The sequence below is a fragment of the Mobula birostris genome, chromosome 4 (genome assembly GCF_030028105.1).
Source record: "Mobula birostris isolate sMobBir1 chromosome 4, sMobBir1.hap1, whole genome shotgun sequence".
In the NCBI taxonomy this organism is placed as follows: Eukaryota; Metazoa; Chordata; class Chondrichthyes; order Myliobatiformes; family Myliobatidae; genus Mobula; species Mobula birostris.
The window spans coordinates 207,667,735-207,682,066 of record NC_092373.1 but is presented as its reverse complement, the minus strand read 5'-3'; the positions used below and the strand labels follow the sequence as shown (position 1 = coordinate 207,682,066).

The 14,332-nt window shown below is 49.6% G+C and overlaps 1 protein-coding gene across 3 annotated transcripts in view; it reads right to left on the bottom strand.

The window, feature by feature from the left end:
• The window catches only part of LOC140196914 (dynactin subunit 1-like), a 379,455-nt gene that overhangs the window by 204,275 nt on the left and 160,848 nt on the right, over positions 1 to 14,332 (bottom strand). Inside the window, exon 1 of one of the 3 annotated variants that reach the window (XM_072256847.1) lies at positions 8,094 to 8,370. The exons of the other annotated variants lie outside the window; for them this stretch is intronic. Within the exon in view, the coding sequence (XP_072112948.1) occupies positions 8,094 to 8,165 (72 nt within the window). The 5' untranslated portion in view covers positions 8,166 to 8,370. Of the gene's footprint in view, positions 1 to 8,093; positions 8,371 to 14,332 lie in introns of those variants that run through there. 3 annotated transcript variants of the gene reach the window in all.

Genomic DNA, 14,332 nt, shown 5'->3' with positions numbered 1-14,332 from the left:
CGGGTCAGTACAGCACAAAAGTGCTTTGACCAGCGACCAATCAGCGTTTGGGATTGATTAGCAAGGGCAAATTAAAGAAAGGCAGGGCAAGGGCAGCGGCCATTGTCTGAGCAGACAGAGACTTGAGGCTTTAGCTCTTCAAGGTTTCAGCAAAGAGAGGCTTCAGTCAGAGAAAGCAAAAGAAAGAAACCATAGAAACCATACAAACTACAGCACAGAAACAGGCCTTTTGGCCCTTCTTGGCTGTGCCGAACCATTTTCTGCCTAGTCCCACTGACCTGCACATGGACCATATCCCTCCGTACACCTCCCATCCATGTATCTGCCCAATTTATTCTTAAATGTTAAAAAAAGAACCCGCATTTACGACCTCGTCTGGCAGCTCATTCCATACTCCCACCACTCTCTGTGTGAAGAAGCCCCCCCTAATGTTCCCTTTAAACTTTTCTCCCCTCACCCTTAACCCATGTCCTCTGGTTTTTTTCTCCCCTTGCCTCAGTGGAAAAAGCCTGCTTGCATTCACTCTATCTATATCCATCATAATTTTATATACCTCTATCAAATCTCCCCTCATTCTTCTACGCTCCAGGGAATAAAGTCCCAACCTATTCAACCTTTCTCTGTAACTGAGTTTCTCAAGTCCCGGCAACATCCTTGTAAACCTTCTCTGACTCTTTCAACCTTATTTATATCCTTCCGGTAATTTGGTGACCAAAACTGAACACAATACTCCAGATTTGGCCTCACCAATGCCTTATACAACCTCATCATAACATTCCAGCTCTTATACTCAATACTTTGATTAATAAAGGCCAGTGTACCAACAGCTCTCTTTACGACCCTATCTACCTGTGACGCCACTTTTAGGGAATTTTGTATCTGTGTTCCCAGATCCCTCTGTTCCACTGCACTCCTCAGTGCCTTACCATTAACCCTGTATGTTCTACGTTGGGGTTTGTCCTTCCAACGTGCAATACCTCACGCTTGTCAGTATTAAACTCCATCTGCCATTTTTTTAGCCCATTTTTCCAGCTGGTCCAAGTCCCTCTGCAGGCTCTGAAAACCTTCCTCACTGTCTACTACACCTCCAATCTTTGTATCATCAGCAAACTTGCTGATCCAATTTACCACATTATCATCCAGATCATTGATATAGATGACAAATAACAATGGACCCAGCACTGATCCCTGTGGCACACCACTAGTCACAGGCCTCCACTCAGAGAAGCAATTCTCTACCACCACTCTCTGGCTTCTTCCATTGAGCCAATGTCTAATCCAATTTACCACCTCTCCATGCATACCTAGCGACTGAATTTTCCTAACTAACCTCCCATGCGGGACCTTGTCAAAGGCCTTACTGAAGTCCATGCAGACAATATCCACTGCCTTCCCTTCATCCACTTTCCTGGTAACCTCCTCGAAAAGCTCCAATAGATTGGTCAAACATGACCTACCACGCACAAAGCCATGTTGACTCTCCCTAATAAGTCCCAGTCTATCCAAATGCTTGTAGATTCTGTCTCTTAGTACTCCCTCCAATAACTTACCTACTACCGACGTTAAACTTACTGGCCTATAATTTCCCGGATTACTTTTTGATCCTTTTTTAAACAACGGAACAACATGAGCCACTCTCCAATCCTCCGGCACCTCACCTGCAGACAGCGACATTTTAAATATTTCAGCCAGGGCCCCTACAATTTCAACACTAGTCTCCTTCAAGGTCCGAGGGAACACCCTGTCAGGTCCCGGGGATTTATCCACTTTAATTTTCCTCAAGACAGCAAAGACCTCCTCCTTTTCAATCTGTACAGTTTCCATGATCTCACTACTTGTTTCCCTTAATTCCATAGACTTCATGCCAGTTTCCTTAGTAAACACAGACGCAAAAAACCTATTTAAGATCTCCCCCATTTCCTTTGGTTCCGCACATAGCCGACCACTCTGATCTTCAAGAGGACCAATTCTATCCCTTACAATCCTTTTGCTCTTAATATACCTGTAAAAGCTCTTTGGATTATCCTTCACTTTGACTGCCAAGGCAACCTCATGTCTTCTTTTAGCACTCCTGATTTCTTTCTTAAGTATTTTCTTGCACTTCTTATACTCCTCAAGCACCTTATTTACTCCCTGCTTCCTATACACGTCATACAACTCCCTCTTCTTCTTTATCAGAGTTGCAATATCCCTTGAGAACCAAGGTTCCTTATTCCTATTCACTTTGCCTTTAATCTTGACAGGAACATACAAATTCTGCACTCTAAAATTTCTGCTTTGAAGGCTTCCCACCTACCGATCACATCCATGCCAGAGAACAACCTGTCCCAATCCACGCTTTTTAGATCCTTTCTCATTTCTTCAAATTTGGCCTTCTTCCAGTTAAGAACCTCAACCCTAGGACCAGATCTATCCTTGTCCATGATCAAGTTGAAACTAATGGTGTTATGATCACTGGAACCAAAGTGCTCCCCTACACAGACTTCTGTCACTTGTCCTAACTCATTTCCTAACAGGAGATCCAATATTGCATCCCCTCTAGTTGGTCCCTCTATATATTGATTTAGAAAACTTCCCTGAACATATTTTACAAACTCTACACCATCTAGACCCCTAACAGTATGGGAGACCCAATCAATAAATGGAAAATTAAAATCCCCTACCACCACAACTTTATGTTTCCTGCAGTTGCCTCACAAATGCTCACATTTCTTTCCTTCTCTTTATATCTGCTCAGCTAGGACAGACAGAATAGTTGAATGCTCCTCCTGCAGGATGTGGGAAGGCAGGGAGGCCTCCAGTCCCTCACGACTACAGCTGCGCCAAGTGCATCCAGTTGTAGATTCTAACAAACTGTATGAAGGAGCTGGAGTTGGAACTGGATAAAGCCCGGATCACTCGGGAGGCTGCGGGGGTGAGAGATAGGACACAGAGAGGTAGTTACACCCAAGATATGGGACACAGGAAATTGGGTAACCGTCAGGAAGGGGAAAGAAGTTAAGCAGCCAGTGCAGAGGTGTATTGCTTTGGATATTGTCGGGGTGGGGGGCGGTGGGGGAGGTGACCCAACAGAGGAACTTCACAGTGGTTGAGTCTCTGGCACAGATGGGGGATTCATTAGTTAGGGGAACGTACGGGAGGTTCTGTGGGCAAGAACAAGATTCCCGGATGGAATATTGCCTCCCAGGAGCCAGAGTCTGGTACATCTCTGATCGAGTCCTTAGCATTCTTAAGTGAACAGCCAGAAACCATGGTCCATGTAGGTACCAGTGACACGGGTAGGACAGCTGACAAGATTCTACACAGGGAGTTCAGGGAGTTAGATGCTACGTTAAAGGAAGGACCAACACACACAAAATGCTGGAGGAACTCAGCAGGCCAGGCAGCATCTAGGAAAAGAGTACAGTCGGCAGGACAGGAGAAAAAAAAGCTGAGCAGCAGATTTAAAAGGTGAGGGACGGGAAGAGAAAAATCAGGTGAGAGGTGAAACCTGAAGGAGGAGGGGATGAAGCAAAGAGCTGGGAAGTTGATCGGAGGAAGAGACAGAAGGCCGTGGAAAAAAGAACAGGGGGAGCAGTGCCAGCGGGACCTGATGGGTGGGCAGTGAGAGGGGGAAAAGGGATAGGAAATCGTGAAGCAGAGGGATGGGGGGGCATTACCAGAAGTTCAAGAAACCGATGTACATGCCATCACATTGGGGCTACCCAAGAAGTATACAAGGTGGGATTGAGAGGGTGAACAGCTTTAAGTTCCTCAGCATACACATCCCCGAGGATCTCACGTGGACTGCACATACTGGCTGTGTGGTGAAGAAAGCACAACTGCGTCTCTTTCACCTCAGATGGTGGAAGAAGTTTGGCATGAATCCCCAAATCCTAAGGACTTTCTACAGGGGCACAATTGAGAGCATCCTGACTGGCTGCATCACTGCCTGGTGTGGGAACTGTACTTCCCTCAATCGCAGGACTCTGCTGAGAGTGGTGCGGACAGCCCAGCACATCTGTAGATGTGAACTTCCCACTATTCAGGACATTTAGAGACAGGTGCGTAAAAAGGGCCCGAAGATCATTGGGGACCCTAGTCATCCCAACCACAAACTGTTCCATCTGGGAAACAGTACCGCAGCATAAAAGCCAGTACCAACAAGCTCTGGGACAGCTTCTTCCACCAGGCCATCAGACTGATTAATTCACACTGATACAATTGTTATGCTAAATGAATTGTCCTGATATACATACTAGTTATTACAAATTACTATAAAGATTTTTACTCCTCGTGTATGTGAAGGATGTAAGAAATAAAGTAAATTCAATTCATATTGATATTTAAACCAGAGTTGCAGGGGGATGGGAACCAGCGTGCCAGAACAGTGGAGTTAGTGGAGAGGTTGTGGAGGCAGATGTTGGTAAGACCTCAGACAAAGTAACGAATCAAAATGTTGAACATGGTGCAACTAGTGTGCTGAGCTGCATATATGTCAATGTCAAAGGCCTGGGCGTCGACATCAACACGTGGGAGACGCTTGCCCTCGACCGTCCAGCTTGGCACAGCGAGATCACCACAGGAGCCCGTGCAGCTGAAGTCAGGCGCATCATCGAGGCGCAACAAAAGCGTGCTGTGCGCAAGGCCTGAGCAGCATCCACTGCCACGACAGCACCCACCCACTTGTGTCCCACATGTGGGCGAGCCTTCAGGGCCCGGATTGGCCTCATCAGTCACCTCCGGACCCACTGCCACCAATCTCCCATTTGACTTGGAAGCCATGGTCATCTTCGACTACGAAGGACGAACAACAACAACAACAACATGTCAATGCAAGACGTATTGTGGGAAAGGTGAATGATAATGCTGAAGCTGAGGTAGCTGGCTGAGTTGTGAGGAAAGGCTGTTGATAGGATGAAACTGCAGTCAACAGGACGAGTTGCAAAGTAAAAAGTGGACAAAATCAAAAGGGGAATACAGGAATATGACTGAAGGTGTCATCTGAATGCATGCAGTGTACAGAATAAGGCAGATGAACTTGCAGCATAGTTGCAGATCGGCATGTATGATATTGTAGGCATCACTGAATCATGGCTGAAAGATTATAGCTGGGAGCTTAATGTCCAAGGATACACATTGTATAGAAAGGACAGGCAGGAAGGCAGAGGGGGTGGTGTTGCTCTGTTGGTGAAAAAAATCAAATCATTAGAAAGAGGATTGGGTGTTGTTCAATGAACCAGAATTGATTAGGGAGCTTAAGGTAAAAGAACCCTTCGGGGTAAGTGATCAAATTCACCATATCCTTTGGTGCCCTGACTGATCAGGAAACTATCAATTTCTGCCTGAAATACACTCACAGACTTGGCCTCCACCGTGACAGAGCATTCCACAGATTCAGTATAGTCTCTGGCTAAAGAAATTTCACCTTACCTCTGTTCCAAAAGGTCATCCCTCAATTCTGAGGCTGTGCCCTCTAGTTCTGGATACCCCCACCATAGGAAACATCTCTCCACATCCACCCTATCTGGTCCTTTCAACATTCAATAGGTTTCAATGAGATCCCAACGCATTCTTCTAAGTTCCAGTGAGTACAGGCCCAAAGCTCCTCCTGTCAAACGCTCCTCATATGTTAACCCCTTCATTCCCAGAATCATCCTCGTAAACCTCCTCTGAACTCTCTCCACTGACAACATATCTTTTCTGAGATACGGGGCCCAAACCCATAATGATGGAGTCGGACGTGAAAACACAAAGGAACATCTGGGAAAACTTCTGAAATGCCAGCTTGCTGCTGTTGTTACTGCGTGATCGGGAATCTTTCGGAGGGAAGGCCTCAAAATCCCTGGCTTTGCCTGTTGTTGGCGACCGATGTTGAGGTCGAATGGTTCGGACAGAGATGGCACTCAGTACTCGGTGTCGGAGAGCTGATCAGAGCTCGAGGTTTTCGCATGACTCAGAGTCGGACTGCGGTCGGGTATGGCAGGGAGAGTTTTTCTTCCTTCTCCCGTCTGCATGAGATGTGGGACATTTGAGAGACTTTGAACTTTTTACTGTGCTCATGGACTTCTTCATCAAGTTATGGTATTGTTGCACTGTTGTAACTATATGTTATAATTATGTGGTTTTGTCAGTTTTTTTTCAGTCTTGGTCTGTCCTGTGTTTTGTGATATCACACCGGAGGAAATATTGTATCATTTCTTAATGCATGCATTACTAAATGACAATAAAAGAGGATTTTGTGTCTTCATAATCTAAATAAAAAATCTAAACGGTTGACAATACTCCAAGTGTGGCCTAACTAGTGTCTTATAAAGGCTCAGCATTATCTCCTTGTTTTTATATTCTATTCCCCTTGAAATAAATGCTAACTTTGCATTTGCCTTCTTTACCACAGACTCGACCTGTAAATTAACATTCTGTGAGTCTTGCACGAGGAGTCCCCAGTCCCTCTGCATCTCTGATGTTTGAACCTTTTCCCCATTTAGATAATAGTCTGCACTATTGTTCCTTTTACCAAAATGCATTACCATACGTTCCCATTTACTTCCATTTGCCACTCTTTTGCCCATTCTTCCAATTTGTCTAAGTCCTGCTGCAATTGCATTGCTTCCTCAGCACAACTTACTACTTCACCTAACTTCGTATCATCCACAGACTTTGCCACAAAACCATCAATTCCATTATACAAATTATTGACAGACAATGTGAAAAGTACTGACCACTGACGAACACCACTGGTCACTGGCAGTCAACCAAAGGCCCCCTTTATTCCCACTCACTGCCTCCTGCCTGTCAGCCATTCCTCTATCCATACCAGTATCTTTCCCGTTATATCATCTTGTTTAGCAGCCTCATGTGTGGGACCCTATCAAATGCCTCTTAGAAAGATACGCTGAAACTGGAGAGGGTTCAAAGGAGGTTCACAAAAGTGATTCTAGGATTCAATGGTTTGTCATACGAAGAATGTTTGATAGCTCTGAGCTTGTTTTCAGAAGAATGAGGGGTGACCTCACTGAAACCTATCTAATGGTGAAAGGTCTTCATAGAGTGGATGTGGAGAGGATATCTCCTTTGCTGGGACCAGAATACACGGCGTCAGAATAGATGTGTGTGTTTTTAGAACTGAGGTGAGGAGCCATTGCTTCCGTCAGAGAGCGGTGAATATGCGGAATCCTTTGCCACAGACAGACATGGAGGCCAAGCCTTTCTGTATATTGAAGGCAGAGGTTGACAGATTGGTCAAGACATGAAGAGTTAGGGGGAGAAGGCAGGAGATTGGGGCTGAGAGGAAAATTGGATCAGCCAAGATGAAATGGCAGAGCAGACTCGATGGGCCAAATAGCCAAATTCTGCTTCCAGATCTTATAGCCTTATGGTCTTAGTGCGTCAACAGCCACACAGTGGTGCTCCCTCAGTACTGTCCCTTCCAGTTTGATATTCCCCACCACTACCGGGACGTTCCCTCAGTCCCGACCCTCCCCCCACCGGGACGGTCCTTCAGTCCCACCCCTCCAACAGGGACGGACCCTCAGTCCCACCCCTCCAACAGGGACGGATCCTCAGTCCCACCCCTCCAACAGGGACGGATCCTCAGTCCCACCCCTCCAACAGGGACGGACCCTCAGTCCCACCCCTCCAACAGGGACGGACCCTCAGTCCCACCCCTCCAACAGGGACGGACCCTCAGTCCCACCCCTCCAACAGGGACGGACCCTCAGTCCCACCCCTCCAACAGGGACGGACCCTCAGTCCCACCCCTCCAACAGGGACAGACCCTCAGTCCCACCCCTCCAACAGGGACGGACCCTCAGTCCCACCCCTCCAACAGGGACGGACCCTCAGTCCCACCCCTCCAACAGGGACGGACCCTCAGTCCCACCCCTCCAACAGGGACAGACCCTCAGTCCCACCCCTCCAACAGGGACGGACCCTCAGTCCCACCCCTCCAACAGGGACGGACACTCAGTCCCGCCCCTCCCAGAGACGGACCCTCAGTAGGGTTCCACTCAAAGGTCCCACCCTCAGTCCCGTCCCCACCCCACAGTGACTCTCACTCACTGCCCCTCCAACACGGAGACTCTCAGTACCGCCGCACAGCCCCAGTTTCATACCCGCTGCTGCCGTTTGCTGACGCCCCGAGAAATTGGGCCTGGGGGCGCCACCGGGCTCAGAGCCGGTCTCATGCCGGAGGTCGGTCTCCGGTGCTCAGCCCAACTCCGGTGTCCGCTGTCTGGCTACTATTCTGGCCCAGTCCCGGCGCCCGGGTCAGCTGTGTTGTACCCGGCAACGAAATACGGTACTCGGCCCCACTGCCGGTGTCCGGACTCGGGCTCGGCCCCGCTGCCGCTGCCGGCGCCGGTCTCCACACACCAGCAGCTGATGAAGGCGCAGATGCTGCGTCAGTGCGGCCGCTGGGTCCTAGCGCTCACGACATTACATTGAAAAAATCGGGATCACAGAGTCTGCGTCGCACAATGTCCATTCAGAGTGAGCACAGTGAGCTGCGCACACACCACAATCCATCACCCCACACTCACACACACCACAATCCATCACCCCACACTCACACACACCACAATCCATCACCCCACACTCACAAACACCACAATCCATCACCCCACACTCACACACACCACAATCCATCATCCCACACTCACACACCACAATCCATCACCCCACACTCACACACACCACAATCCATCACCCCACACTCACACACCGCAATCCATCACCCCACACTCACACACCACAATCCATCACCCCACACTCACACACACCACACAATCCATCACCCCACACTCACACACACCACAATCCATCACCCCACACTCACACACACCACAATCCATCACCCCACACTAACACACACCACAATCCATCACCCCACACTCACAAACACCACAATCCATCACCCCACACTCACACACACCACAATCCATCAACCCACACTCACACACACCACACAATCCATCACCCCACACTCACACACACCACAATCCATCACCCCACACTCACACACCGCAATCCATCACCCCACACTCACACACACCACAATCCATCAACCCACACTCACACACACCACACAATCCATCACCCCACACTCACACACACCACAATCCATCACCCCACACTCACACACACCACAATCCATCACCCCCACACTCACACACACTACAATCCATCAACCCACACTCACACACCACAATCCATCAACCCACACTCACACACCACAATCCATCACCCCACACTCACACACCCCACAATCCATCACCCCACACTCATATACGCCACAATACAACACCCCACACTCACACACGCCACAATACATCAACCCACACTCACACACGCCACAATGCATCACCCCACACTCAAAACACCGCAATCCATCACCCCACACTCACAAACACCGCAATCCATCACCCCACACTCAGACACACCACAATCCATCACCCCACACTCACAAACACCACAATCCATCACCCCACACTCACACACACCACAATCCATCAACCCACACTCACACACACCACACAATCCATCACCCCACACTCACACACACCACAATCCATCACCCCACACTCACACACCGCAATCCATCACCCCACACTCACACACACCACAATCCATCAACCCACACTCACACACACCACACAATCCATCACCCCACACTCACACACACCACAATCCATCACCCCACACTCACACACACCACAATCCATCAACCCACACTCACACACACTACAATCCATGAACCCACACTCACACACCACAATCCATCAACCCACACTCACACACCACAATCCATCACCCCACACTCACACACCCCACAATCCATCACCCCACACTCATATACGCCACAATACATCACCCCACACTCACACACGCCACAATACATCAACCCACACTCACACACGCCACAATGCATCACCCCACACTCAAAACACCGCAATCCATCACCCCACACTCACAAACACCGCAATCCATCACCCCACACTCAGACACACCACAATCCATCACCCCACACTCACACACACCACACAATCCATCACCCCACATTCACACACACCGCAATCCATCACCCCACATTCACACACACCGCAATCCATCACCCCACACTCACACACGACACAATCCATCACCCCACACTCACACATACCACACAATCCATCACCCCACACTCACACACACAATCCATCACCCCACACTCACACACACCACAATCCATAACCCCACACTCACACACACCGCACAATAAATCATCCAACACTCACACACACTATAATCCATCACCCCACACTCACACACCACAATCCATCACCTCACACACCACAATCCATCACGCCACACTCACACACATCACAATCTATCACCACACAATCCATCACCCCACACTCACACACACCACACAGTCCATCACCCTACACCCGCACACACACCACAATCCATCACCCCACACTCACACACACCACAATCCATCACCCCACACTCACACACACAACAATCCATCACCCCACACTCACACACCATACAATCCATCACCCCACACTCACACACACCACACAATCCATCACCCCACACTCACACACACCACAATCCATCACCCCACACTCACACAGACCACAATCCATCACCCCACACTCACACTTACCACACAATCCATCACCACACACTCACAAACACCACAATCCATCACCCCACACTCACACACACCACAATCCATCACCCCACACTCACACGCACCACACAATCCATCACCCCACACTCACACGCACCACACAATCCATCACCCCACACTCACACGCACCACACAATCCATCACCCCACACTCACACGCACCACAATCCATCAACCCACACTCACACACACCACAATCCATCACCCCACACTCACACACACTATAATCCATCACCCCACACTCACACACCACAATCCATCAACCCACACTCACACACCACAATCCATCACCCCACACTCACACACCCCACAATCCATCACCCCACACTCATACACACCACACAATCCATCACCCCACACTCACACACACCACAATACATCACCCCACACTCACACACACCACAATACATCAACCCACACTCACACACACCACACAATCCATCACCCCACACTCACACACAGCACAATGCATCACCCCACACTCACAAACACCGCAATCCATCACCGCACACTCACAAACACCGCAATCCATCACCCCACACTCACACACACCGCACAATCCATCACCCCACATTCACACACACCGCAATCCATCACCCCACATTCACACACACCGCAATCCATCACCCCACACTCACACACCACAATCCATCAACCCACACTCACACACCACAATCCATCACGCCACACTCACACACACCACAATCTATCACGCCACACTCACACACACCACAATCTATCACACCACAATCCATCACCCCACACTCATACACACACACACACACAATCCATCACCCCACACTCACACACACTACAATCCATCATCCCACACTCACACACACTACAATCCATCACCCCACACTCACACACCACAATCCATCACCCCACACTCACACACACTACAATCCATCACCCCACACTCACACACCACAATCCATCACCCCACACTCACACACCACAATCCATCACCCCACACTCACACACTACAATCCATCACCCCACACTCACACACCACAATCCATCACCCCACACTCACAAACCACAATCCATCACCACACACTCATACACACCACACAATCCATCACCACACGCTCATACACACCACACAATCCATCATCCCAAACTCACACACACCACAATCCATCACCCCACACTCACACACCACACAATCCATCATCCCACACTCACACACCACAATCCATCAACTCACACTCACACACCACAATCCATCACCCCACACTCACACACACCGCACATTCCATCATCCCAAACTCACACACACTACAATCCATCACCCACACTCACACACTACAATCCATCACCCCACACTCACACACCACAATCCAACACCGCACACTCACACACACAAAGCATCACCCCACACTCAAAACACACCACACAATCCATCACCCCACACTCACACACACCACACAATCCATCACCCCACACTCACACACCACAATCCAACACCCCACACTCACACACACAAAGCATCACCCCACACTCAAAACACACCACACAATCCATCACCCCACACTCACACACACCACACAATCCATCACCCCACACTCACACACACCACACAATCCATCACCCCACACTCACCACAATCAATCACCCCACACTCAAACACACCACACAATCCATCACCCCACACTCACAGACACAACAATCCATCACCCCACACTGACACACACCACACAATATCTCACCCCACACTCACACACACAATTAATCACCCCACACTCACAGACAGCAAACAGCCCATCACCTCACACTCACACACACAATCCATCACCCCACACTCACACACCACAATCCATCACCCCACACCCGCACACACCACACAGTCCAACACCCCACACTCACACACACAATCCATCACCCCACACTCAAAACACACCACACAATCCATCACCCCACACTCACACACATCACACAATCCATCACTCCACACTCACACACACCACAATCCATCACCACACACCCAAACACACCACACAATCCATCATCCCCACACTCACACACCACAATCCATCACCCCACACTCACACACCACAATCCATCACCCCACACTCACACACTACAATCCATCACCCCACACTCACACACCACAATCCATCACCCCACACTCACAAACCACAATCCATCACCACACACTCATACACACCACACAATCCATCACCACACGCTCATACACACCACACAATCCATCATCCCAAACTCACACACACCACAATCCATCAACCCACACTCACACACCACACAATCCATCACCCCACACTCACACACACCGCACATTCCATCATCCCAAACTCACACACACTACAATCCATCACCCACACTCACACACCACAATCCATCACCCCACACTCACACACCACAATCCAACACCGCACACTCACACACACAAAGCATCACCCCACACTCAAAACACACCACACAATCCATCACCCCACACTCACACACACCACACAATCCATCACCCCACACTCACACACACCACACAATCCATCACCCCACACTCACACACCACAATCCAACACCCCACACTCACACACACAAAGCATCACCCCACACTCAAAACACACCACACAATCCATCACCCCACACTCACACACACCACACAATCCATCACCCCACACTCACACACACCACACAATCCATCACCCCACACTCACCACAATCAATCACCCCACACTCAAACACACCACACAATCCATCACCCCACACTCACAGACACAACAATCCATCACCCCACACTGACACACACCACACAATATCTCACCCCACACTCACACACACAATTAATCACCCCACACTCACAGACAGCAAACAGCCCATCACCTCACACTCACACACACAATCCATCACCCCACACTCACACACCACAATCCATCACCCCACACCCGCACACACCACACAGTCCAACACCCCACACTCACACACACAATCCATCACCCCACACTCAAAACACACCACACAATCCATCACCCCACACTCACACACATCACACAATCCATCACTCCACACTCACACACACCACAATCCATCACCACACACCCAAACACACCACACAATCCATCACCCCACACTCACACACACGACAATCCATCACCCCACACTCACACACACCACACTCCATCACCCCACACTCACACACACCACAATCCATCACACCACACTCCATCACCCCACACCCGCACACACACCACAATCCATCACCTCACACTCGCACACCACACAATCTATCACCCCACACCTGCACACACCACAATCCATCACCACAAACTCACACACCACACAATCCAGCACCCCACACTCACACACACCACAATCCATCACCCCACACTCACACACCACACAATCCATCACCCCACACCCACACACCACAATCCATCACCCCACACTCACACACCCCACAATCCATCACCACAAACTCACACACCACACAATCCTACACCCCACACTCACACACACCACAATCCATCACCCCACACCCACACACCACAATCCATCACCCCACACTCACACACCACACAATCCATCACCCCACACTCACACACCACAATCCATCAACCCACACTCACACACCACAATCCATCACCCCACACTCACACACCCCACAATCCATCACCCCACACTCATATACGCCACAATACATCACCCCACACTC